The sequence below is a fragment of the Semicossyphus pulcher genome, unplaced genomic scaffold, assembly GCF_022749685.1.
Source record: "Semicossyphus pulcher isolate SPU_LCO1_2020_fin unplaced genomic scaffold, fSemPul1.0.p SCAF_27, whole genome shotgun sequence".
Classification (NCBI taxonomy): domain Eukaryota; kingdom Metazoa; phylum Chordata; class Actinopteri; order Labriformes; family Labridae; genus Semicossyphus; species Semicossyphus pulcher.
In genome coordinates this window covers 5,410,573-5,438,083 of record NW_027211701.1, presented here as the reverse complement: position 1 = coordinate 5,438,083, position 27,511 = coordinate 5,410,573, and the positions used below count along the sequence as shown (strand labels likewise).

The 27,511-nt window shown below is 41.1% G+C and overlaps 1 protein-coding gene across 1 annotated transcript in view; it reads left to right on the top strand.

Annotated features, from left to right (window-relative positions):
* The window catches only part of rptor (regulatory associated protein of MTOR, complex 1), a 201,080-nt gene that overhangs the window by 16,138 nt on the left and 157,431 nt on the right, over positions 1-27,511 (top strand). Inside the window, exons 3-4 of the mRNA XM_069676908.1 lie at positions 2,803-2,905; positions 5,332-5,414. Coding sequence (XP_069533009.1) covers positions 2,803-2,905; positions 5,332-5,414 — 186 coding nt within the window. The remainder of the gene's footprint in view (positions 1-2,802; positions 2,906-5,331; positions 5,415-27,511) is intronic.

The following is a 27,511-nucleotide window of genomic DNA, read 5'->3' as shown; positions in this document are numbered from 1 at the left end:
AGGGATGAAAAAAAAATCTATACAATATGTCCCATGAAACCTAGTTGAGTTTGAGATCTGGTGACTTGGGAGTCTGTCGTATATGTGGTCATGAACTCCCTTTGGGCTATCATTGGGCTGAAATATATCATCACATCAAGTTTGCAACTGACAAATGTGAAATCTGAGGCATCCTCTGGCTTTCCCCAGACATATGTGTGCCTTGATGTGAGGGTTAAATGACTTGTATGGCCATATGGTAGTTATGTCTGAGTATGGTAAGTAATTTACCTCCTAGTTGCGTGTGTTGCGTGCGAGTGTGTCACGGTTTCTGCTGTATTATAGAGAGCGTACTTCTGAATGAGGGCGCAGTATGGAGAGCTTTGTGTGGTTTTTGGCCCGTGCACGGCTGGAGCAGGACTCTCCCTGAGGTGAAGCAGGTGTGTGTGGAGGCAGCGCTGAGCTTGTCCACGTCTTCCTGCACTTCTCAGCAGATCGGTCACAAACCGAAAACAGCATCATGATTTAAGGAGAAGAGGGAAAGAAAAACTTTTTTTAACTGTATCTACAAACACAATGCTTTTTCCCTATGAGTACAAGTGCTGCTGTGCGTCCCCGTGTGAGTGACAAGCAGAATCGTGTTGTGACCCTTCCGATGTATGTCCATAATGCGTCTCTAAATAGCAAACACGGATTGCACGGGTTTGCCTGACCACACCTCATTTAAGACCAAGAGTTTTGTGTGGATGCAGCTGTTTACCCAGGTAGAAACTCTGCATCAGTTCATTCATCAGGACGGATTCATGAATTACGCCATGCAGGCGGGAAAAGGGCGGGAGGTGAGGAGGTCAGGTGTAAATGGATGAAGTGATGCAATGCAGTGCAACTGTGTGTAGGGATACATGTGCAGGACGAGCCTTGTCCTGCTGAGTCCCACTAGCACACTGACCTTTTACTCTGTTGGTGGGGAAGCAGAGGGCGTATTAATTACCTTCACAATAACAGCCTTCCCAACCCTGCTCAGCCACAGGATGTTGCATTGCCCATTGTACACACAACGTGTGCTCCACAGGTCTACATTACATACAGAGGCAATGTCTTACATACCTGCTAAAGGTCACTTGGCAAAATTGCATTGACCTTCATGGCAGTGTAGATTCTATAGCTCTCGGTATATATGTGTATTCAGTTGAAGCCATTCCTTTCCCCCAGTAGGAGGTGAGATTATCATGGCTGTACTACTTAGGGTTAGGGTTTGAACAGTGAATGTATCAGTTTGAATGGTAGCCATTTAAGGAGCTTAAATAGTATTTATTACTCTCATTGCAAATTAAATTGTCGCCTTTAGCCTTTAAAAGTAACACCCCCAGGTTTTGCTTTTCATTCCAAGGAGACGATGTAGTAGGATCGAGGAATTTCATTACGAGTGATAGCTCCATGAGTTAGTAAAGTGTAGAAACTGTTCTCAGACAGGATTTTATTGCTCTGGAATGTGGCAACTATTTTATCTTTTGATGCAAACCACTGACATCAACCTTTTGACAATTAAATCATTTCATTTTTTGTAGGGTTGTCACAATACCAGAATTTAGAACTTTACAATAGTAGTACTATTCACTGCTTTATTTGCAACAGAGACACTCGCTCTCTTCACTTCCCGTCTATGTCGCTCCACCACAGCTGCTCTCTCTCTTTTGCTCGCAGCAACTTTGGGTTGAAAATCTGACTGTAGATCTGTTGTTTTTGTAACACTTCGGTACCCTTCGGTACTTTCGAACTTAAGAAAAGATGGAGATTGTATTGGTTTAAAACACGTGGTATCGAAGTATCAAAATTTCACAACCTTAATTCCTTATAAAAGAAGAGCACCTTTATCATTATTTTGAGTTGGCTATCTAATTAGATGATTTTTAGATTTAAAATTGTGTAAAAATAGCAACAAGTTTAAGTTTGTACCAACAGTTTTATTATTCTTACATTTTGTGTAATGACTAGTTATTTCCTCCTAAGAGCTGAAGATCTTAAATAACTATCAGATGTTGATGGCGTTAACAGTGTCACAAAGACTGTCGTCTGTGATCTACAAAGAAAAGGATTTCTGGAGGCTTCCTGAGAAAATTAAGGTGCAATGTGTAATTTGCACTTTTTTAGACACGTGTTTTTCATGCGCGTGTGTGCGTGTCAAGACTGGCCAACTAACCATTGGATCAATGGCTGTTCTCTTTCAGATGGCCTGTTTCTATTTCCGCTCACTTCCTGCCACAGTGGTTTTGTGTTTTGTGGTTCAATAACTTTACCCTAACGTAAAGATTCTACCCTCTCACTTTGACATTTATATATCTGAAGACAGGCCTTTGCTACACCTGCTTTCTTTTGTGTTAATCATTTAAATTCATGCCTGTAAACTGACCTGTGTGGTGATAAAACTGTGAGATTGCAGATTAAATTTGACGCTGAAGTGACACTAGTGTCAGTGTTAGACATAATGGAATCCCTGGACTGATAAGGAAAATGTCAGGGAAGAGAAGAACTCCTTTCTCAGTAACTACTGCTGAGTTTCCCCTGGGCATGACACTTAACCTTCACCACTTTACTGAAGCTTCAGTGACCAGCAACAGCAGCAGCAGCGGCAGCAGACTGTGATTTACTGGAAAAAACTCCCAGGACAATCCTGAAAACAAGCATGTGTGCTCAATTCTGTCTCACGGAAGGATAAAGGTTTAATGTGGTTTCAAAAAAGTGTTCCGAATGAATCCACCAGTCTGTTTCGATTAGAGCAGCAATGCGTGTGAATAACTTCACCATGTTTGTTTTCTCCTACAGATGAAGACTGTGAGTGTAGCGCTGGTGTTGTGTCTTAATGTGGGAGTGGACCCTCCTGATGTGGTCAAGACCTCCCCCTGCGCCAGACTGGAGTGCTGGATAGGTGAGTGAGTCCATACAAACATACAACAACATAAATGCAAAGTGGACAGGCACTTGAATGCAACACAAAGTGTAAGAAAAGAGGATTTTTCTTAAATATAATTTATACAGTATGGTTTATACAGTAACTTTGTGGCTCCTAATTCACTGTGTTTAAAGTATAAAGGACAAATGCACAATCCAACCTTACCAAAAATGACAGCCCATATTCACAGACACCTAACACAATCGATACTGAACATACAGATGTCCTAAACACACCAGGAGTCAATAACTTCATGGCTGCGGCCCAATAGTAAGAAAAATTACCTCTTTTGTCTTTTCCTTAATGGATGCAAAGCGTCATGAGGTCAATAACGCATAAGAAGAGAGAATTCACGAGGACAACAAACAACCATTGTTCAGATAATCAGACACCATTTACACCAAGCTACATTATTGTTCGGGCGGCCCTCTAATAGTCGACCAAACGATAGCTGATGAAGAGTCAGCCATGTTTTCATTTGTCAGGAAGCCACAGAAAAGAGCTGCACCTTGTTTGTTGCCTGAGCACCTGTTGGATCGATCTGTAGTTTTACCAGCCAAGTATTCCCCTTAAAGGAATTGGGCCTTGTGGGTAATGTTGTTACATAGTCTGGCAGGCTGCACTGAGTGAATGGAAGCACCTGTTTTATTCACCATTACCACAACGTCACACGACCCTCTCAAGTGAGTTAGCTAGTTAGCATCCATGAGCCAGACTCTTGGACTTATTCTTGGACTCAACCAAGACTATTATATATGTATGTGGAACAGAAACACTATTCATATACTGTTTTTTAAGGTGTGTTGAAAAATGGATAAGAAACTCCATGCATACTAATCGAGGTATTTCTGGGTAGCCAAATTTATCCTAAATAACAATAAAAGGTAGGGCTGGGTTTTAAAAGTAGATTTTCCTGTCTCGAATCGATTCTCATTTGAATGACCCGATATTGATTAATAAATCCCAAGATCGATCTTTGAAAATATGTGTAAAAACATATCTGATCACTCACGTTTCTGAGCGCCCCTGAACGCAGCGCGACTTAGTGCACCTCCTTTGACTTCGCCAAAAATCATATACTTAACAGTTGTTAAAGTTGGCAAAAAGCTTAGGGTTCAATATTCAATATTAATAGTGGTGGTAGCCATTCCCCCCTACAGACAACTTTGCCTTTATATTAAAAGTTTAGTTTTGACTGCCGCATTTAGGGACAGACTCCCAGGGGAGCTCAGTTTATAAGGCCTCTGTCATCTAAGCATAAAGCAGTGTGCCCCCACCAGAGCCACTCCACTTGACACAGAACGAAAACAAAAGAACTATCTTCATTGGATAGGAACCTCAAAAAACATTGTTAGGTCCCCTGAGACTGCTTAACTCTTAGGAGGGAGGTAAGCACATTAAAGTAAGAACTCAGGTCTTAAAGTTTTTTGAAACTTTCTCAGTCGTTTTTTAAGGACAATATGTGCAGGCCTGCCTTTTTTGTTACTGAGACAGTGTGTGGAAAGATGAAGGGGTAAAGGCAGAGATGACGGCATAAAATGTACTATATCAACACATTTACAGACACAAGCTACAGTTATGTGCTAATAGAAAGGATTACATTTGATTTCCAGTGATCAACATACTGGCACTTTTTAATTATCACAACTTTTCAATTTTCATTTCAATAGGAAATTGTAAAATTGTGTTGAAAGCTTTTTAAATAAGATGTAATCACAGAATGTGCTGTTGGAATCTGCCCATTGTTAGAAGACATGACTACACCATTTGTTACATGTACATTTTCTCCCTGTCCATCATATATAGGGCTTCAAGATTAACTCTAAGAGTCATTATTTTGTGTTTTAAAGTTGCTTTTAGGAGCTAGTGAGTTTGATTTTCCTCCATAATGATATTAAGAAGTTATAAACTGACTAATCAGCCCATTTTTTGTTGTTTTCCTGTCCTCATTCATCATAAGCAAAGAGGTTTAACTTTCAGCATAAAGCGTATCATTATCTCCCACAAACCAGCCAATACATTTTTCTCTGCCTGCTGAGCGCAATTGGATCCGTCCTCAATCTATATTCTGCTATTCTTCACGCCATATCGATTTACTCTCATCAATATTTCAACTCGAGGCGCTGCTGTTATTTTTCCAAACCCTCCTTTAAACATTTCTTTCATCCTGAAATCATAAACGCTAACTTGCTGTGTATTCTCGTCATGGAAGCATCTTTTCCCTGAATGTTTAATAATGTTAGGCTGCTTCTGTAGATTGTTTCATTTGAATGGATATGTCATTTAAATTTAATATAATTATGGTTGGTTTGTCATCTCCAGATGCAGTGTTTTTGTCATGCTATGACTGTTCGGTGCTATGTGTGTGAACACAGTGTTTTTACTCTCTCTTTGTGTGCCAGATCCTCTGTCAATGAGTCCACAGAAAGCCCTGGAGACCATCGGGGCAAACCTGCAGAAGCAATATGAAAACTGGCAACCCAGGGTGAGTGGGTTCACATGAACCAGCTATCCTTCCTTCTTCCTTCTTGCGTGTTCTCATAATGACATAGTACACTTAATGCTGCCAATATCGACATTGACATGAGCTTCAAATGAACCACTCTAAGACTCGACCCAGGTCATATCATATTATTGCTGATCGATTTTGGCATCCAATAACTTATACTCATGTTTTTTCAAAGATGTTTTATAAATTGTTTTAGAGATTCTGGCAGACTTTTCACAGTATCCGGCACTGTCTTTCAGTTGTTGCCAATTCTGTGAACCTCACTGAAGCTGGTTACACTTCTCAGTACTGTGTCAGAAAGGGCTTTTAACACAGTGTGCGCTATTGATTCGAACCTTTTTGGGGGGTTGATGACATAAGTTTGTTCTCTCTGATGTGTTCAAGTACAAGAAAAGTCATTCTTGTGCAGATGAAACCTTCATAAAGATCTTCGTTTGTTCAGTGTGTTAATTTTTGCAGATGGGCTGAGTTTATCACAGAATAGAAAACACTCACAATAAGTTAATTATGGTGAATTTCATTCGTTGGCGTAACTGTGACTTGAGATATAAATGTTCTCACATGAGTGACTTTATTAAGAAGTCTAGCTCAGTAACATCCAGTCCTATATTAAGTCATTTTTTTATGTATCTTATATTTATGCAGGGAGACTTACTTATGCAAGCCCTGAAAGACAAGTGAGAAGAAAGTCTCATCTAAATAGTTTTCTCTGCTGTGTTTATGACTGAAAAACAGGTCGTTTTTTTGCAAGGTGTACAAAAACTTTTTTTCTTTAAACATTTCTCGAGTATTTTAATTAAATCTTGGAAAAGAGGTGAAAAAGCTTCTATTACAACAACCAGAGATGTGGACTTGAGACTTGGTGATTTGGACTCAAGTCACTGTTTTGATGACTTGCGACTTCACAAAAAATAAATGACTTGAGACTCGACCTGGACTTGAGGCATGATGACTCGGAGGAAGACTCAAAAAGCTCCCCGGTATATGATTGTCCTGATTGGAGGACTGGCTGTCAGTCAAACTCCTCGCTATGGCAACACGCATCATCGAAGCCCCCCAGCTACATGATGTTTTTCCCCATTTGAGAAGCCTCATCAGTCGTACTCATTACTACTCAATACTGTCTCAGACCAGACCATCGTCATGGCTGCGTCTGTGCCAAGATAGTGCAGATATAATTCATTGTCATACTTTTGAACAGGTTATATAAATTGGCCAATAATATCATTTTTTGAAGAGGTACTAATACCTTATCTTTTCTCTTTATAAAGACCGGATACGACAGGTAAGAGTGCTGTATCCTGGGTGGAAAAAAAGTGACTTGACTCGAGACTTGACTTGCCTTAACTGAGGACACGACTTAACTTGACTTGACATAACCCAGTGGTTCTCGAACTTTTTCTGTCATGCCCCCCTTTGGAGAAAGAAGTATTTCTAGGCCCCCCCACCCCAACAAAATTGTCACAAACTGTTCAAGTTTAACTTTTATTGAAAAAAAGTAAAGATCGGGACCATTCTTTTCTCTTTTCTGAGTAATTTGCTGTGCAAAACAAAGAAATATATATATTCAATTGCTCCATGAGACTTTTTCAAATAGAAATATAATAAAATGTGCAATAAATTTTACACAGACAGGTCTCTCTTCATCTCCTACCATATTCGCTGTAAATCCAAGAGCAGGATAAGCATTGTCATATTTTCTTGACTTCTTGGTTTTTGGCGGTTGGTCAGCGTTAACGTCGGCCGACGTCATCTTGTTGGTATCTGACGCATCAGCTGTTTTTTGTTTTCGCCCCTGTAATATATTTGTCCATTGGCAGTGCTAGACACCCCCCCCCCCCCCCCCCCCCCCCCCCACACACACAAGAAAAAAAACAAATGAATGAGGAACTCGGAAGAATCAAACTTGTAAAAACTGTATTTTCACTTCTTGCATCACAAAAACATGAGAGAAGAAAATTGAGTCCAGACTTAGAAAATGGATCACCTGACATTTGTTTTGTTCTCTTTTGCCTCTCATAGCTTCTGCAGGGACCTTATGATTAATGATTTTATTGTTCGCTAGTTAAGATTAAGTGGTGCAAAAGAAGAAGTTGCTTCTTTAATAAAATATAAGATAAAATAATTCTATTATGTTGTAGTGCCATTTTAAGCAAATGTGGATTTTACTGAGGTTATTATTATTATCGTATTATTATCTTTCCTCTTTACACAAGGATTATTGTGCCGAGTGAATATGCAAAAAAAAACACTGACTCTTCATGTCTACATGACCTTATTTGTAATCTTGATGCATAAGAGCATTGAAAGGCAGTTACTGCAGTTGCCATGGTAACTTTGTGGCTCCTAATTTACTGTATTTACGTTAGGTGACCATTTTAATGTGTAAAAGGGTGAGTGGGTTAATTTTAGATTTCCTACTGTGTCAGCTCTATTGCACTTCCTCTTTAAGAGCTGTACTAACACCCACATGCTCTGGACCGTGATTCATATTTGTTTTACAAACAGATGTGTCATTCGCTCCTGTAAATTCAGCTGTTTCAAGTTAACACCAATCAGCCATAACATTATGACCACTGATAGGTGAAGTGAATAATATCTCGTTACAATGGCCCCCGTCAGCGGGCGGCACATGTTTGGCAGCAGGTGAACATTTTGTCCTTGAAGTTGATGTGTTGGAAGCAGGAAAAATTGGCAAGCATGAGGATGTGAGCGACTTTGACAAAAGTCAAATTGTGATGGCTAGAGAACTGGGTCAGAGCATCTCCGAAACTGCAGCTCTTGTGGGATGTTCCTGGTCTGCAGTGGTCAGGACGTATAGAAAGTGGTCCAAGGAAGGAAAACCAGTGAGCTGGCGTTAGTGGGCAGCCAAAGCTTAATGATGCACGTGGGGATGGCAGGCTGGCCCGTGTGGTCCGATCCAACAGAAGAGCTGCTGTAGCTCAAATTAAAAAGGTAATGCTGGTTCTGATAGAAAGGTGTTGGAACACACAGAGCATCGCAGTTTGTTGTGTATGAGGCTGTGTAACCGCCTACTGGTCAGGATGCCTATGCTGACCCCTGTCCACCGCCGAAAGCGCCTACAATGGGCACGTGAGCATCAGAACTGGAGTGAGATGCTTTGGGCAATGTTCTGCTGGGAAACCTTGGGTCCTGCAATTCATGTGGATGTTACTTTGACACATACCACCTACTTAAACATTGTTGCAGACCAAGTACGCCCCTTCATGGAAATTATATTCCCTAATGGCAGTGGCCTCTTTCAGTGGGATAATGCCACACTGCAAATGGTTCAGGAATGGTTTGAGGAACATGTCAATGAGTTCAAGGTGTTGACTTGGCCTCCAAATTCCCCAGATCTCGATCCAATCGAGCATCTGTGGGCTGTGCTGGACAAACAAGTCAGATCCATGGAGGCCCCACCTCAAAACATACAGGACTTAAAGGATCTGCTGCTAACGTCTTTGTGCCAGATACCTCAGCACACCTTCAGAGGTCTATTGGAGTCCATGCCTCGAGTGTGTGTGTGTGTGTGTGTGAGTGTGTGTGTGTGTGCGCGTGCATGCGTTCTGATCATTCATCATTTATTTAAATGAGGACAGTCGATGCTTCCTGCACCATGGCAGCTGTAAGAAGCGCAAATAGGCTACATAAATTAAATAAACTGCCACTTACAACATAATAAAGCATCAGCACAGAGATGTATGGACAATATAAAATCAACAGCACCCCCAGTTCACAAACACACACATTAAAAAGAATAGAGAGTCTGCACGGCTACGTTTCCAGGCAACACAGTGGCTCTCATCTTTAGAGTGAGTTATAACAATCAGAGAGTTTGTTGTTGTTCTCGAGTGCATGAACCTCTTTCTACAAGCCCAGTGCACCAAATAGTCATTCACAGTCCGAAGTCTGTTCTAGTTTTGACTTCACTGCGCATTCATTCTCAGTGCTTAATGTAACCCATTCACTCTGCTCCCACTGCATTCCTCAAATTCAAAAATTTGAACATTTCTGCAGTTACAAGCGTGACAGGGATTACTGTCAAAAATAGCAGACAAGCCTCACACACTTCACTGAAGGCTGAAGTTCCTAAAAAATGTACAAATCAGAAGTGGAGAATCCACCATGAGAATGTTAGCGTTTAGTATCTTAGCGAAATGAAGTGGGCACATTTTGGTCATTTCAGTCACTTTGCATGCTGATTGGGTTTTGCATTAAACCAGTGATTAAGGGAGATACATTTACTATTTTTCTGGCCTTTTGCCTTTTATATGAGGAGAGAGTGAGGGCCGAGATTTGTGTTGGACCAAAGGCTAATGTGGTGAGGACTTTGCCTCTGTATATGAGGCTACTGCTCTACCAGCTGAGCTAACCCAGCACCCCGTCTGGTGTATACATAACTTTGTTTGTAATGCAACTTGGAAATGAGAAGTGACTAAATGTTTCTTCTTTTAAAAAAGCACAAGTAGACAAGGATATAAATGACAGTAAATATAATTTGTTAATTCCTGCTTAATATTCAGCTGTTGTGTTTAATGTTCAGCATTTTATCCAGGCATTATAAAGTTGGATGAGTGCAAAATTAAGCAGGTAGGCGGAGAGGCAAAGTTGAGTGTTAAAATGTCAGCAACAGTTGCAGTTGCATCATTATGTCTATTTACTTTGTTAGAGTCAGAAAGTGAGGAACATCTGATGAAAATTAAACATGCTTTTAAAGTCATTATGAGAACTGTAATGATATTATTAAGTACTCATATCGGTACTTGGTATCGGCAAGTACCCAAATGTAAGGACTTGCACTTGTATTTGGTCTAGATTCCTAGTTTCAGGTGTGTTTTTGGACCTCATCTAACAAAGAGAAGAAAGAAGACAACCTTGCTGATGCTTTTTTCTGTTTATCTTTTTCAGAAATTCACATTTATTTATTTTTCTTAGGACTTGCACTTGTTTCTAAAGTCTAGTTCTAGTAATTAATCCTGTCTTTGTTTGTTCGGCCATGGTAACCGATAACTTGCAACTCAGCAGAGTCGATAAAAAACAACACTGCTTCTGCCTAATCTCGCTGGTGGACCAATCAGTCCTGAGATGGACACCAATTGTGATTTTTCCTGCAAAGGCCAGTGGACCATAGGCTCAATCACCATCGTAGTAGCAGCACATTCGGCAAAATATAGTGACACTGCAATCGAGTTACATTGTGACTCTGCTCCATATCCATTTTCTCCTCTCTTCTTGCTATGTCAAATATGTGTCCTGTAGGGGGAAAAAGCAAGCACCTGAAACCTGATCTGAAAGTCCCAGCTGAGTTGAATTCACAGATACTGGATTTAAGATGTATTTCAAACCATGTTTTGAATCCAGTCTGGAAAGATGGGATTTGATCATACCTGCCTTTTCTGATGAGACTTTGAGATAAGAACATGGCCTCTGACAGTTGAATTGAGGAGGACAGAGGAGTCTTTTGGGCCGGTAGGTGGCGAGTTGCCTCAGCATTGGAGTGGACATATACTTGATGCCATTTGATATAAACACCTTGTGATGAGGATGTAAAAGTAAAGAAACTAACCATGTTTATCTGTTTGATAAATGGTGCAGAAGGAAAACATGAGGTAAGAGGAGATGGAGGAAGAGATTTCCCAGGAGGAAGCAGCCAAAGGAATGTAGGCTCGGGCTGGGTTGACCCTGGAGGTCAGCAGCGAATGGTGGGAGGAGTACAGGAGGAGGAGTGGGAGGGTGAGAAAGCTGTTCAGCCTGAGGATTCGCAGCTCAGCAGCACCACACTGCAGTGCTGCGTTCGCCAACACAACTTACATAAAGAAAGAAATCAATTACACAGCAGCTTTGTCACCTTGAGGAGAAATGTTGCGAGAAGTTTAATTTTGGATGGGTAGAGTGAGTAAACATGTGACCTCGGAGGTCACTGAAAAACCCATTTGTCGCTTTTCCCACGTGTTGCAGGTGGTGTTGGTGTTTGAGAGCGTAATGTGTTTGTATGAGTGGAGCTGCCCAGAGAGTTTAGCTGTGCCAGCCTGCCGTCACGATTCAATTTCTCAGCTTGCTTCTGTACTCTTACAATAACCCTCATGGCCAGAACACAAAGAGAGAAAGGCAAATATGGATCTTGGCTGCAGCCCACTCACTTTCTCTACCAACTCTACGTCTAAAAAAACTCCTCTAAGACCATTTTTCATCCTTGCATTCCTCTGCACAGCAAAATGATATTTCTCTCAATCGAGGCTCTCTTAAGTTCTTCATGTTTGAACCAATCATTTTTGTCTGTGCTCTGTTTTTGGCTTTTTGAGCGATTGGTTATCCAAAAGCACACCACGGCCTTTAGTTTTGTCAGTCATATGATCCATAAACAAAATGGCCTTTTAATAGAAATTGTAAATATTCAGTGCAATTATCGTCAATACATTTGATTAAGGAACCATCCACTTCGGGGTGAGTTTGAGCTTTTGCCCTCAGGCTTTCGTTTCAGGGCACCAGTGCGGAAGACGTTTATCCCAAGTGCAATTTATATGCTTAATGGCAATTAGCATTCAGGTTGCTTCACTTGCAATACTTTATTTTTTCTTTTTTTGCACATTGCACACGTCCACATAGCACTTTTGCATATTTCCACTTGGTAGAAATTTCCACTTCTGCAGGAGCTCTAATTTCACTCTTAATGTTGTTTGTAATGTCCAAATCATATTGTGTCATTTGTTTTGGGTGATTTTAACTCAATTGGGTCTGTTTTCACTGTTAATATTGTCCATGTGTATTATGTCGTTCTTTGTGCTCCTGTTGCGATACAAACATCCCCTTGATGGACGATAAAGATGATCTGAATCTGAAAAGGTCTCACTCAGCCAGTTTACATCATCACCTGACTGAATGGTTGTTGAAATTGCTGTTTGGTTTTAAGCCTGGCTTACTTTTTGGGTGCATGGGCTGATGTGTCTTTGTGTGTGTACGCTGGGGGCTGCAGATACACATACCCAGCCTTAATGCTGACACACAGTCAAGTCCTACATATTTAAATGTTTTGTGTGTCTCTTAGTTGTGGTTTGATCACCTAATTGACAATTTAAGCTAGAGAGGATGTGGACTTGTTTTCCAGTATGGTTTGTCATTATGCCTCCTTGTGGCTGCCTCATGTATCCAGTGTCTCATTGATGTATTGGTCATGGGCATTATATTCCATCTCAGAGGTAGTGACATTCAGTACTTGGTTTCGTTAACATTAGCTATATTATTATGACATTGTGTGATTCAGTACCAACATGGTAAAACTGGTTGTAATAAGAATACAACCAACACACATTCACCCAATTTTACAAGTTTTGAGTTTTGACCCAGTGATAAAGATGATTAAGACTATTTAAGACTTAATTGTGTGTTTATTCCTCCTTAAAAAACGTTCAGTTACTTGTCTTGACCAATATATTCAGAGTGTGTATAGTCTTCACCAACGTCAGTCATCTTTATTGTCGAGCACAATCCAAATACAGTCTTTTCTCCATGGTTTGTGCTCTTATTAAATATCCCTTTATTGTGTTATGTAAGAGCCAGACTGGACTCAACCGAGGACTGCTTTTGTGTCATACACAGCAAAAGAAAGTTACTGAGATACCTTACTGAGCTTTCAGTTTCTCTTTGAGTCTCTGTTTCGACTTGCCTCCTCTGCTTCCACATTCTCTTTCAAGCTTCACTTGTTCTCTTTCATTTTCTCCCCTCATGTCCCCCTTTTTGCTCTCTTTCTCTCTCTGTCCTCTGGTATGTTTGCAAATCTAGTTTGAAATTCTCCCCTTTTGACCTGCCAGATGTTTTGTAGTTGTTGAGATGAAAAGCAGCATGCTTGGCTTGTCAAAAGACACGCCGTACTTGCTGAACATGTTGCAGCTGCCAAACAGGTTTTAAACACATCTCTTGTCAATTTTTTGCTTTGGTCTGTATCTTTGTGTTTTCATCCATTTCTCTCTTTATTTAGCTCTCCTGCTTGGCTGCAGCCTGCAAACCCCTGCCGTTCACTCCACCAACTGTCTCTGCATTATGTATCAGTGAGCTGCAGCTTAAACACTTGGCTACTGATTAGCTTTTCTCTTATCACCCGGGAAACACCAAAGCAGAGATCGAGGGCCAGTGAAGGATTTCAGCGTGATGTTTAATGATACAATGCACTTTTTAAGCTTGGGTAATGTGACATTTTCGTCATTTTCTAAGATTTAAAACTTTCACTGTCACCCAATAATGAAATGATGAGTCGTTAGGGAAGCTTATGAGAACAGTCAAGGCCGGGCTCAGACTACGGCAGTTTATAAAACGGTTTTACAAACCCTTATCTGTTTTGAAAACTGGTTGCATCACACACAAGGAGAAACTTCTCTGATCTTCTTGCACACACTACAAGATTTTATAAAATTTGTGCATGACTTTTCATGATTATCCTGTGTGCCAGGGGGAGCTTATTCCACCTCATGTGATCTTGTATGATCTAACATGACCTCACAGAGAGGCATGTTAACAAAACATCCATCCATCCATCAATCCATCCATTATCTGTACCGCTTATCCTGTTCAGGGTCGCGGGGGGCTGGAGCCAATGCCAGGCGGGGTACACCCTGGATTGATAGCCAATTAAATCACAGAGCTGAGACAGACAACCTTTCACGCTCACACCCACACCCATGAGTCACCAATGAACGTCCATGTCTTTGGACTGTGGGAGGAAGCCGGAGTACCCAGAGGGAACCCACGCATGCACGGGGGGACATGCAAACTCCACACAGAAAGGCCCACTCGACTGAACCGGAGTTCGAACCAGGAACCCTCTAGCTGTGAGACGACAGCTCTAACCACTACACCCACGTTAACAAAACAAAAAGACCTATTACATCCTTCTGTAGTGATGCTTTGCAGTGAGCAGAAATTAAAGCAGAAGGCCTAACAAGGCTGGATAAGAAGAAAGTTGTGGTGATTATTGCAAGGGAATTTCCAGCATTGATGCAACCATGGGAGCAGAGGCAGCCCTAGTCCAGTGGAGTTTGTGAAGCTCACCACCAAACAGATAACCACAAAGTGCAGTTATGTGTATTGGGGCACTCAGTAGGTCTTGCATTTTGTGACATTTCCCCCTTTGGACAATCCAGAAAGGAAGAAATTATCATTACTACAACTTCTTTCAAATAAACTGTAATAATTGGAAGATTGTTAAAAAAGTTGAATATGTATGATGAGATCATCTCTATGATTTTTAAAGGAATAATGTAGTTCTTATCATGATTGCTGTAAAAGGCCGTTATCTTTGTGAAATGTAACAGTTTAACAGGAATTCCCCATGCACGTACTCGATGACAGATAATCACGATCTTTGGCGAAAGTCTGTATTGGGGTGGAAGTCATGTGAGGATTATATCACCACAACAAATCATGTGAAAATACAATGTTGTGCAGCTGCTGTGTGGCCATCTGTAGGGAATTGTGGTTTGGTCGTGTCTAGTGTGCTGACTAAGCATGCAAACAAGGAGTGGTGAACACTGACATCGGACTACATTTACATGTGAAAAAGACTGGGGAAGTAGAAGTGAATCATTTTAACAGCTGATAATTGCCAGGTCTTGGTTGATTCAGTCAAAATAAGTTGATCCTTTCCTGGCTTTGGTTGTTATAGCATCAGCACTGCCTCCCTGCGATTCCAACTCATTAACCAACACCACTCCAACAACTCCATTATTCCCTAGGAGGACCCCTAACAGCTGCCAAATCAGTTGAATCCCATTTGAGTTCAATTGACGATCGGTGAGAGCGGGAAGCTCCAGAGTGAATAACGCGATGCAGAAACCATCTTAATGATCTCCCCTCGCCTCTCATGCACTCAGTCCAACAGGAGCCGCACAGAAAACCATTAGCCCACCAATACATCCATAGAGATAGATAATTTATTGTCCTCTGTTAGAGGAAATTTGTTTCCACAGCCTGCAGGAATGTAAGCAATGTGCTTATGAGGAGGGCTACAGGTCACAGCTGCATTATCCTCCTGGGAGACGGAGAGAGAGCTTATTGATCACTTCTTGATCACCTTGTAAATATCTCACTAAACGACAGTTTGGAGACCACAGGCTGTCTTTTGTTGATGGTTAAGTGGTGATTAACTCCAGATTATGGTCTTACGGTCAGAGTTGTTATTGTAGAGGTATTGTACTGTATTGTATATATTGTATTTTCTCCACTAAGCTGGATGGTGGGACTTAAAATGAGTTGCATGTTCATGGCAATTGTGCCTCATACGATTGAATCAGTATCGTGTTTTATTGATCATTGCACCATGATGAGACGTAATCTCATTCTTCTAGAGTGGCCTTCGATTTCGTTTGCTGTGAGCTACATTCAGTAAAGGCAGAAATTCCCCATCCTCTTGTTGGTGAATAAAAGGACACAGCTTTTTAACAACATAAAGCACCGCTTTTTTTAACAAGGATATGTTTTTCTAAGTGCAGGGAAAATACACTTTTGAGTTTTGTAAGAAGCAGTGTAGTCTTGGTTTGAACATTATTGTATAATGAAGTGTTGTGTTTTGTTGTCCTTAACAGTGCTACAAGGATCAACTGTTTCTATGTTTTACAAATAGGGGTGGGAATCGCAGGGCAACTCACGACACGACACGATACGTGATGCGTGGCCCAGGATAATGATAATATCACGATACAGCGATTCTGTTTAAAGCGCCTTATACTTGTAAATTAAAATATCCACATTTGGCGCCAGCCTATTGATAATTTTAGTGCATGAGTCAGGACGACGATATATTGGGTTACCAATATTTTATCCCCACCCCTACTTACAAATGTAACGTTTTTTATCAGCAATGGTATAAGCCTGACCTGACCTCGAAACAAGGGTGATGAGAGCTGTGAGAGTGAATCATTTTCTGACTGGAAAACCAAAACAATGAGCTGAAAGATGCTGAAACAGCTAAAGGGCAGAGTCGAGCACTAATTCTCTGACTCCATTTCAATGAGAAAAGCCTTTAACATCACACAAAGTCATCTGATCAATCGTTACTAAAGTCCTGATAAATACAGCAGCTTTAAGCAAATGTAACAACGTTTGTTACAATCTGCTGGTTAAAACCTGGTAAACAGTCCAAGTTATTAATAACAGGTCTATTCTATCAGTTCCAGGGGCCTGCTGTTGAGCATGCAGGCACTGGCATGGCTGACCGGAACACTTGATGGAACCGAGCCACTCTTTATATAATTATTTTCACCTGTGCTTTACCTGCTATGTTTGCACTCTATTCAAGACATAGAGTGCAGACTTCTATTAAATAAATGATTCCTCATAAAGCGTAAAATCATTTCGGTTAAATCAAGGAAACTTTATTGTTTAAAAATAGACCAATTTAGAGGAACACGATTAGACCGTTTTTGTAATTGTAAGTGGAGCGTGTCAGCGGCCTTGGGATGAGATACAGTACATGTGTGTCCACTCCTCAGTGTGCTCAGCCTGCTCACTGTGTCTGCTGTGCTCTGATGGCCAGTTTGACTATTATTACCTGCTGATGCTCTGCGTATGGATATGTGTGTTCAAGACCTTATTATACACGAGTTGGCATGAACCTTCTGGAGAGGATGCAGAGCAGGAGGGGACAACACAGGAGGCCAGGATGTGACTCAGCATAGAAAGATTATAGATACACCACCCACACTTCATTTAACTATCTTTTATTCTGATGTGATGTATAAAGTGTGCCTGTAAGTGTATGAGAATACCGATCCAACGAGCTTAGTTGAGCAGAGAGTGGGCACTGGTGCATGGGTGTGTTGAAGAAAAATGGTGCAAATTGGGGGGTGAATGCGACCAGAGTCTGACTTTATGGATGTAGCCTCTGGAGGAGAAGAGTGTACTCGGTGACAGAGAATCTCTCATCCCTGAAGACACTTTTTCGTCTTTGAAAGTCATCTGAATCACTTCGCTGCCTGTCACCCTGCCTTTCTCTCTATTTACTGATCAACCGGAGAATGGTGTACATGTTCTGTTCTATATTATTAACACGTCTCCACCCAACCAGCCGTAGCTGTTATATTTTATGCAGCAGCACTTGTCTTCTATGCTGTTGGTTGAAATATCTCTGCAAATTGTGCAGCCCCCAGAGGAATTGCCATTGAAAATGTGAATTTCTTTCGCCCTTCATTCAGACAAATTTGGCAGAGTGTAACTTTTGAGAAGGATTATGAAAAGCATATCAGGCAGAAAGTGGTATATTGAACTTTCGTACTGAGTTATAGAGTCTCAGCATGCCACGGTGCCTCCGACGGCAGCGGAGCAGGTTGAACTGCAACTTCACTGAAGTCTGGTTCAAAAGTGGTCGAGCCTACTTCACTGACAGTCATCCCTGGAGCAGCTCACAGACTGGATTTGCGCTTCCCTGTGTCACGCTGCAGTGTTTGACTATAGACTTAGAAGTATGGTACAAAAAATACCCTCTAATCATCACAACTAATAACCGCACTATGACCGTTGTATTCCACTGTGAAAAACGCTTTAAATCCTGCAGCTTGAAGAGAGAAATCTTTGGCTGGTATTTATGGATGTCAGTGGTGAGCTCTGTATTACCCAGTGACCATCATGTGTAAGTTTGACAATATGTCGGTATATTTGTCCTGTTAAGGAACTGACAGGGCAAATGTACTGAAGAAGACTGAATATAAGACGTGGACATAGCCTCTTGGTTTTAACAATGTAGACTGTACGAGCCAGGCAGATAAGAAAGTCACAGTGGAATCTTTGTCATCCAACAAACTGTTCTTGGGCTGAGGTGTTCCTGTACATCTCCATTTGCATCTCTTTTCTGTTTGCAAACCTCAAGATTTTGATCAGCTGATTAAATAGATTTAACTTAAATCTTAATTTCCAAGCTTGTGGAGTAAAAATCAATCTCTGCCTCTTCAAACGCTCTTACACCCTAAAAACTAATCGAAATCTTCTCATCTTTTTTTTTGTGACTTTTTTAGGCCTTTATTTTTTAGAGAGACGGCAGGGGATAGTAGCGGAAATGGGGGAAGAGAGAGTGGGGATGACACGTGGCAAAGGACCGAGGGCGGGAATTGAGCTCGGGGCCACCGCATCGAGGACAATAGCCTCTGCACATGGTCGCTGATTTAACCGCTGAGCTAAACCGGCACCCATGGTTTGATTTATTTAGAAATAAACATCACACTTTCTAGAGCACTGTGACTAGCAGATTCTTAAAGCTTCTGCGTCTCTTTTTGTGAACCTTGAGATTTGAGTCTTTACTGCTGACATATAACAATGTCCCCTCAAGGTTTCAAAACGGCTTGGAGTTTGTTGTAAAGTATTTTTTTCAATGGTTATATTTCTGTGGCTCTCTCTTTACCCTCCGCCTGAACCGTGCAACGTTGAAGTGAAATGGCACCTTAGCGTTTATCTGACAGAGAGACTTTCCTTTTGTTCAAAATGCTCCCATTGCTGCAGTTTATTCTCTTTGCTGATAAATGATCTGCAAATAGGGATTGCTGCAGTTGCTCTGACAAACAAGAGTCTGCGTCATAATACATTATAAGAAGTTGCCACTGAGTGCACTGTATGTATACAGCAGTACAGAGGGGCTGTTTGGGGTGTGTATTGTTTTTGTATTCTTCTGTAAGACAGGAGAAAGAATTGAGAAGCAGCATTTGCCCCTGAAAAGCGTGACTAATGAATCGTAATGAGCTGTTTGTCACTGAGCTCAAAGCAGATGTGGTGTAAACAATAAATGCTGTCGATGGAGCGAATGTGCGGAGGCCTTCTTGTTCCTTTAACAGCAGATAAAGCGATCAGCTACACTGAGCTGCCAAATCATTATTAAGTCATTTTTCCCCCTAAAGTGGCTTCAATTAAAGAGTGAGTTCTTCCAATTATGCACTCAGTAGATTGTGATATCAGTCTTCACGTCCCTGCTCTCATTATTACAGAGTCGAAAGTCTTCATGTCACAACGCTGAGACGTAGCCGCTCAGTCAGATTCTACCCAGCATCCTTCACTCCAGATTCTCCCCCACTGTCTCTCACTTTGGCGCTGATTGTAAGTGAATGTTGGACCCGCACCTCTCACTTGGCGCTAATTAGTAGGACAGCTGTCTGTATGGATCATTAGTGTCCCCCTCTACCCCGTCAGTCTTCAGCTAATGGCTCCCCTGTCCCCTCGTCTCTCTCTAATGGCCCACTCTCCTCTGACGCCTTCTCTCACTCTCAAGGCAGTGTGCGATATCTGACCAGCGGTTGCCTTTTAATGGGCACATTTTACAACACAATTTCTGCCTCAATGCTCATCTTTGGATGCAATCACACTTAACCCTGACATAAAAATACTTTTTTTCAATGGCAGATGCTTGTTAGGAGCACCTGGAGATGATGTGAGGCAGATTTCTTTCCCTTTTCCATCAGGGTATTTAAACGCACATCTGGGAGTTGTTGAATTAAATGACATGTTTCTTCTGGTGAAGCGCTGATACTCTGAAGTGCCCTTTTCAGTTTTATTTCGCCAACACAGCACAGGAATGAATGAACGTTTTGATGCCGTTCCTTTTTTATCTCAATCTCAAAGAAGCTGGTTTAAATGTTGGTTCTACTTATTTGTACACAGCTTAAACCTGTGTTTGCAGTGTGAGGTAACTTGTGGTTCCAAATTTTAATTAAAAGTCAAACATTTCGGGTCAGGGTCATCTCAATGGTCTACTTCATAGTTTTGTAGTCCAGCGGGGCATCTGCTGACCTTATGTAATCCCGCAGGGTGATGTAATTTTCAGGTCCTTTCTATTTACTTTGAGGGACTTTCAAACTCTTAGGAACACATTACAACCACATTTTCAAAACTCAAGGAAAGAGGTTTTTAGTGAGCTGAAAAAAACATGAAGCAAAATGACAGTGGAGTGTTTTTACTTTAGAAAAATAAACTTTGGAAGATGTACTTTACAGGCATTTTTCAACTGTGCGAACATAACATATAACCTGGAGCTTCCTACGCATGAACGTTAACTCCATTAAAAAGATGACATCAGAACACGTCATCATTTTTGTGCAATGTGCGGTGAAGGTGAATGCACTGGTTGGATCTGCAACAATGGTAAAAAGAAACATGCAGGAGAAGTTCGACAGTATTTTGAAACACAGGTCCTTGTGGTGCTCAGATTAACACGTCCAAACATGCTGTTGCATTTCATCGGTTTAAGATTACTTTTTTCATTCAGTGTTACCTGTTGAGCAATCTCAGATCCCATCGGATATAGTCTGAGACCATATAGCCTCTCGGGACACCGGTGAACCTGCCGGACGGTAAGCGAAAAATGACTTCCCGTCAAGACTTTCTTTTCTGCGTGCTGCATTGTTACAGCAAGAAAGAAATCTTGTGATTTACTTGTTATTAACGGGTCTTACCTTTACAGTTGATAGACTCTAACTGTACCCTGTACAGCGTTCAGCCTCCATTGTTGCTATAGAGTAAAACTTATCGAGCGGATCCCAGTTTTTTTGTTTGTTTGCTGTTGAACTCATTTAATATAACAAATAATCAGTCAGGTCAATTGAAAAGTATACCTTTAAGGGCATAATTATTGGTTGTATTCTGGTCCATTTATATTTAAACTGAGCTGAAATTCTGTACCCATATCCAAGGGCACCTTATTTGGTACTTTAAGTCAGTGGTTCCCAACCTGGGGTCCGGGCCCCCCTTAGGGGAGCCGCCAAAGATCGCTGGGGGTGCGCGAGGCTTTGTCTGCACTGAGATTGTCAAGATTCGATTTACAAGGTAAATAAAATCCTAAAAAAAACGACCTACTTGATAATCAAAAGTCTGTTCAACTATTAAAAAATCTATATTTTTCCTCATTCAAATATAGTAGCTACTTTGTAGGCCAAAACTCTGTGAACTATCGGCTGATTGGTGTACATTTTTGCCAATAAAGATTTGTAATGAATCACTTAATTCTTTTGGTGTACGTGTGTGAGGGCTAGGGGGGCTCAGCCTTCCTTAGATACAAGCGGGGGGGGGGCTCCAAGGAATAAAAGTTGGGAACCACTGCTTTAAGTACTTCTGTAATAACAGGACTGTCTTTTCAGTGTTAAATATGTGAAAGGTTCTCACTTTTAAACATTTTTATTTATTTAGAACTTTTTCTATTAATATGATTTTACACACCACATAAAATAGAACCACTCCCAACCTCCTTCTCGCTACAGCCTGTCGCAGCGATCACCTGGGCCTAGCGTGAGAATGCTGTGTGTCTCGAAGGAAGCAAAGTCCTTCCCTAATTCTTGAAGCCTACTTTTTATTTGTTGTTACAATATTGCAGCGAGCATCGTCTGCGTCAACTCTTAAAAAGTGTAACCATACTTTGGACCACTTTCTGTTGAGCTTATAGATGTGAAACTTGATATTCAAACTTATTAAAGTTTGAATAGAATTATTTCCCCCATACTTTAGATGAAAAGCGTCAGGCCTTATTCCCGCTGACTGATATCCAAGTTTTTGTCACAGTTTTTTCTTTCTCTTTGAAATAAGCATGCACATTTTCATTTAGGAGGAGAGAATAGAACAACCAACGCAAGTGTAATGTTGAATAGGCTCTGACTCACTGGTCTATTCTGAGTCAAGGAAATGCAGAAGCTTTATTTTGCGTCTATGTTCATCTGGTAATAAAGTGTATGGACTTGATTCTCCAGCCGCTCCACCATAACTGATTAAAGCCTCCGCCTCTGCAGTCTCTCCATTAAGCATTCAAGTTATGCTTTTCCTTGACATTATGGTGGTACAGAAATGAATAGGTTCGCACCGTAACACCTACTGACAAAAGTTGTAGCCATGTAAAGAAACCCAGTCTGTAAACTGTGTTTTAACATGAGAGTCAGAAAATCCTCCAGCCATGCAGCTGTGACAGTGGGTCTTTCTTCTTCTCTGTCCCTCCTCATCATTAAAAGGAAGGAGGAGTCTTTTAGGATTAGAGAGGGTTTGTAGGCTGCCACAGGCTGTGGACCATTGATCATTAAACCTCTTCTCTGCACTCCACTACTCCACTTTCTCCTCCCCTCTCTCTTTTACTCGCTGTGTTTTTTTAGTCTGTCCATACTTAAACTGCCTTTCCCTCCTCTCCCACTGTGTCCTCATCTCATCCGATCTGTCTTCTTTCCGCCTTTTTCTGTTTCTGTACCGTCCTTCCCTTCCCTGCAGAACAGGGCTATTATAAGAACTATTCCTGAAACAATAAATAGAGCTCAAATATCTCAGAGGGCACAAGTATTTCTGTGAAGAAGCAAACTGAAAAGGGCTCTTTTCTTAGGACTTTTTACTGGCTACAACTGCAAAGCACGAACGGTTGCGGATTTGTTGAGTCACAGGCAAAACACGGTGAGCTTTAAGTTTGGAAAACTGCTTGATTGGGAAATTTTCTGGAGCCATTTCCTTTATACCAATAGTTTAAATGTACTTTTGTTCCTTTCATGACTGATTTCTGTGAACCTTACAATAAAATATCAATAGAATACCTGTTGCATGGTTACAACACTGCTCTCATGCCTAGCGTTTCATTGATAATCGTTCGAAGTGTAGTGTTGCAGCAGCCGATCTGAAACAACCGGAACATGTAACCTGTTCAAGGTAGCAGGTGCATATAAAGAATATATCACAACTTGACATTTGATTATTGATTTTAGCATTCTATTGAAATTTCTTTTTTAATATTCAATTTATAATAAAGTCTTTAAATTTATTCCATTCCATTTTTTATGAACTGATTTCAAAACAAAAGACCTGGGTGGTTTAACACACGTGGATTAAAAGGTGACGAGAATTAGTGGAACTGTTTGTGCATGTGAATCCAATTCTCAACTTAAATTTAATAACATAATAACAACTCTTCTTTCAACCAGGATACAAGTTCCCTGCACATGCAGTCTCTCCAATACACAAAATTAGAAACACAGTTCTGATCCGTAAGAACACACTGAACAACAAGAAACTCTAACCTCCACTTCATTCTGTTCAAAGTAATTTATAGCGCTCAACTCACACTGAAATCTCTGCACCATGAAAATCAATAACTTTCTCCCTTTGCTCTTCTCAAGCTGTTGGTCATTACTTGCATCAAACTGCTGCTGCCCAGCATTACAGCACCTTTGGAAAAATATCACTTCTGTGTCGAGGTGCGAAGTCAAAGGAAGCTCCATTTTCTGATTCCTTCAGAAGACTAACACTGAAGAGCTGCTTGTTCTGGTCGTGTTTCCCCCCACTTTGTATTCCCATTTGTTTTTGTTTTTGTTTTTTATATTACATATTCTTCATGTAACTTAACGAAGAACGTGCCGTATGATGAAACTGTCTGAAAGGTTTTGGATGCAGCCACCAGTTTGAAGTATTTCATGTTGATATCTGGAAACTTTGTTGTTTTCTGCCGGTCCCTTTATCGTGGTGCTTGGCTCAAAATTGTACATTTGGCTTCGGCTGACCTTGCCATCGAGAAGAAGCCTTTTGAGGGCGCGTTATAGAGCAGTAGCAAATTCAAATGCCCTGTTGGTGCAGTTGTCCTGCCTCACACCGTCCAGGCTCCATTTTAATGACCCTTCTGTGCTTCCATCACACTTAGTTTTGTAGTTTGTTGTCATACTGAGACTTGTTTCATTAATTTTAGAGCTTGCCAGTTTGTTCTTGGTCTTTCCTTTTTCTGTGTACAATAACCCAGCTGCACGACGTTCACTCTAGGCTCCAACCTGATCGTCATCGCCCAACCCTGGTCTGAACTGAGCCATTTCCAGCTTTGCTATGCTTCACAGCATATGATCATTTACAGGCTGCAGCAACTTGTGTCAGATTTGAGATGTGCTCAGGTCACACTGTCAGAATACATTTTAGTTCTTAATAAAACCCCAGCTTCTGCCAAGCAGTGCAGCGTGACTCGAGTATGTTGGGTTTGTCTATCATGCTCACACTTGCAAGTTTTCTCTTTTCCAGTGGAGCACTCTGGACAGTGTAATTTAGCCGTGACTATGAGCAGAATGTAAAGAAACTCAAAAAAGCACGACTTGAATAATTTGAGTTTCTCATCCCACCTAAATCTGAAGATTTATCTTCTCTGAACATGCATGTGTACCTAAAACCAACCGCCTCTTGTTATCTGTCCCGGCTCCTCTTCCATTGTCACTTCTGCTTGGTGTCAGGCTGTAAATTAAGAAGGAAATCAAACACAGCTTTCGATAAAAAAAAAATCTTTTGGTGGCAGTTTGGCCTTCGAACCAGGAGGGTACAAAAAAAAAACATGAAATATGTCAGGTGACATCTATACTTTGAGGGAATAAATTTTCAAACTCAAAGTAAGATTGGTCTGCCAGCGCAGTCAGGTGTGTTTGAATAAATCAACAATGATACATGTGTGAAATTCAAGCATGACCCTGCAAGCAGATGGTGGATTTGTGGTAAACCTCAGAATATGGTATTGGCAAAGCATACAAAGCAAACTCACATTGACTCTATCTGTCGGCAGGGTGATCAAAAGACCCCTGATAATAGTCTGAGATGTCAAAACATGCATTATCTGCGCCTCAGCCTGACAGTCACAGAGGCGGTGGGATTGTATTCATAAAAATGAAAGAGATGAGAAGAAAAGGAGGCGGTGCACGCAGGAAAGAGAGAAAGGAAAGGAGTACAGAAGAAGCCATTTATCACAGCCAATCCACGAGTGCAGGCGGCATAATGAAGACAGATAGCGGCTCTGGCTGTCAACATGAGAAGCTTATCTTTATATTAGGCATTCTCACTATTTGGACCTCACTGCCAACATGTTAGGAGATTGATCTGGAGCATTAAACGACTGGGTGAACACCCTAATTAGGCTGAAGTCTGACACCAGGTCCTGCCTTCCTCTCCCTCTTCTCTCCCAGTTTACTGATGACCTTGTCACTTCAGTCAGAAGAGCAGAAATAGTCCTTTAACTCCTGTGAAAACTCAGGTTTCATGACAAACTCTTTTATAACCTCTCTCCTATATCTTATTGTATTACTCTCATTGTTTGCTTACAGAATAATGTTTGAGGTCAAATAGTAATCGTCAGAGCACAGAAGCCATCACCATCAAAGTCCTCACTGCTGATTAGTATCACTGTAATACTGGATAAATGCAGAGGCTTTATACCTAAAACTTTGAGCTGTCCTGATACTTTAATGAATGTCGAAAAGTAAATGTAAACCGTCCAGAAATCAAACTTGTTTCTTTACTTTGTTCCTGCCATCTATATTTAAAATACATCAACAGTGTACTTGAGTGCAAACTGCGGTATAACTGTCCGGTTTCTTTCATCTCTGACTTAAGTTTTCTGAAATGTAAACATTGATATGAAAAGTCTGTAAGTCTAAAGTCAAAGCAGGAGGAGAGGGCGGGGTTACATTGGCGCTAAAGATATCAATCACACTTTTATCAGGCTGATTTCTTTTTTAATTACATGAAAAGAAAAGCTACTTAAAAGTGGTAAAGTCACTGAGGACAGCCTTGAGGAGAGGCTGCGAGCTGAGTTTAGCTTACAATATTAGCTCAGCCTTGGACTATATGTTCTCTTTTTTAAGGGTTGTGATGCCTTCGTGGTTCACAAGGAAGCTAATTTATCTGCAGAGGTCTCTGGCTCTCCGAGACAAAGTAATTATACCAGGTAAAAACACTAATTAAATCAGTATCGGGCCAAAAATCAGTGTCTCTTCAATGCTCTGGCTTTTAGTTAAGCTAGTGCTAACTTAGGGCACATTCACACCTAAAGTCTGTTTGTTTGGTCCGAATCAAAGACCAAATTGTTATAAAGTTGCATTTTGCCTCGAGTTTAGTTTGTGTTCACACGGTAGCTTTTACCAACGGACCAAAAGTTTAGATGTGCGAGGAAACTTTCTTATTGGTCAGAAAAGTCCCTGAAGTAAGCAAAGCAAGAGAGCACTCTGATCAATCAGACTCAACATGATCGCATCCTTTAATGTTTTGTTGTCAGAGTTTTTTACTTTCAACTGACATTGTTCCACGATTCCAGTTCCTCTCTCCTCTCAGTTTTTTGGGCGTTTCCACAAGCATTTGTGAAATCGTTTGGTCATTTCCTCATTGCACCCCCACGTCTGTCCTCTACTCATCTCGCTGCGTGTCTCTGCAAATGTCAGTAAACTACAATGCACAGTTTTATGGTTTGTTTCCTGTATTTGGTCCTATTTTAAGTCCGTTTACGTCTCACCAGAATCAAACCGGAGCATGGATTGTTTGGAAACGGACGGCCTGGTTGATTGGTCCGCACTAGAGTTTCATTCCGGCGTTCACACCAACTTAACAAACTGCACTGAGGGGACAAATGCTCCAGGGTTCGGTTCAATCGAAGTAAACAAGGCTGGTTTGAACATGCGCTTAAGCTTAGCTTGTATTTTTCATAACTCCAAATTCTGCTAGTGTCTGTTAAAAGTTCAAGTTAAATAGAGGCCAAAATCTTAAAATGTCGTCACCTCAAACAGTAAGAAAGTAGCACTTCTTGGCCTATGGACGCTCCATTGAAGTCGTGTTAATCTTTAGTTATACATACATACATATGAAGGCCTTTTAAACTGATGTATCCTGGGGTAGATATGTTTGCATGGACTCTACAAAATAAGAGCTGGCAGCCTTGTCGCAGAGGAAAGATATCAGAGAGGGTTCACAGAAGACAACTTACAAGACGGTCTATCTAATGTCTGAGTGTCCTCGGTGTCATGTGATACTGTTTCGATAGAAATGAGGATATGCTATTTTGGCTCACTCGCCCTTTAACAGAGAGGTCAGAGGTCAGGGTCAGATACACAATAGTGTCTCCTGGGCTGGCAGGATTTCATCATCTCAATGCGCATTATGGAGCCCGGCGAGACACTTCATTTCTCATCGGCTGAAGGAGATGCACTGTGGTGACCCTGTGATCAGACCTTACTGCAGAGGAAGCCGGGAAAGATAACTTTCACTCTACGGGTTAGGATTCGCTGAGTATGAGTTATCTTATTTAGTCCAGGATTCAGTCTGGGTGCAGGTGTGTTTTTGACTCCATCACATCC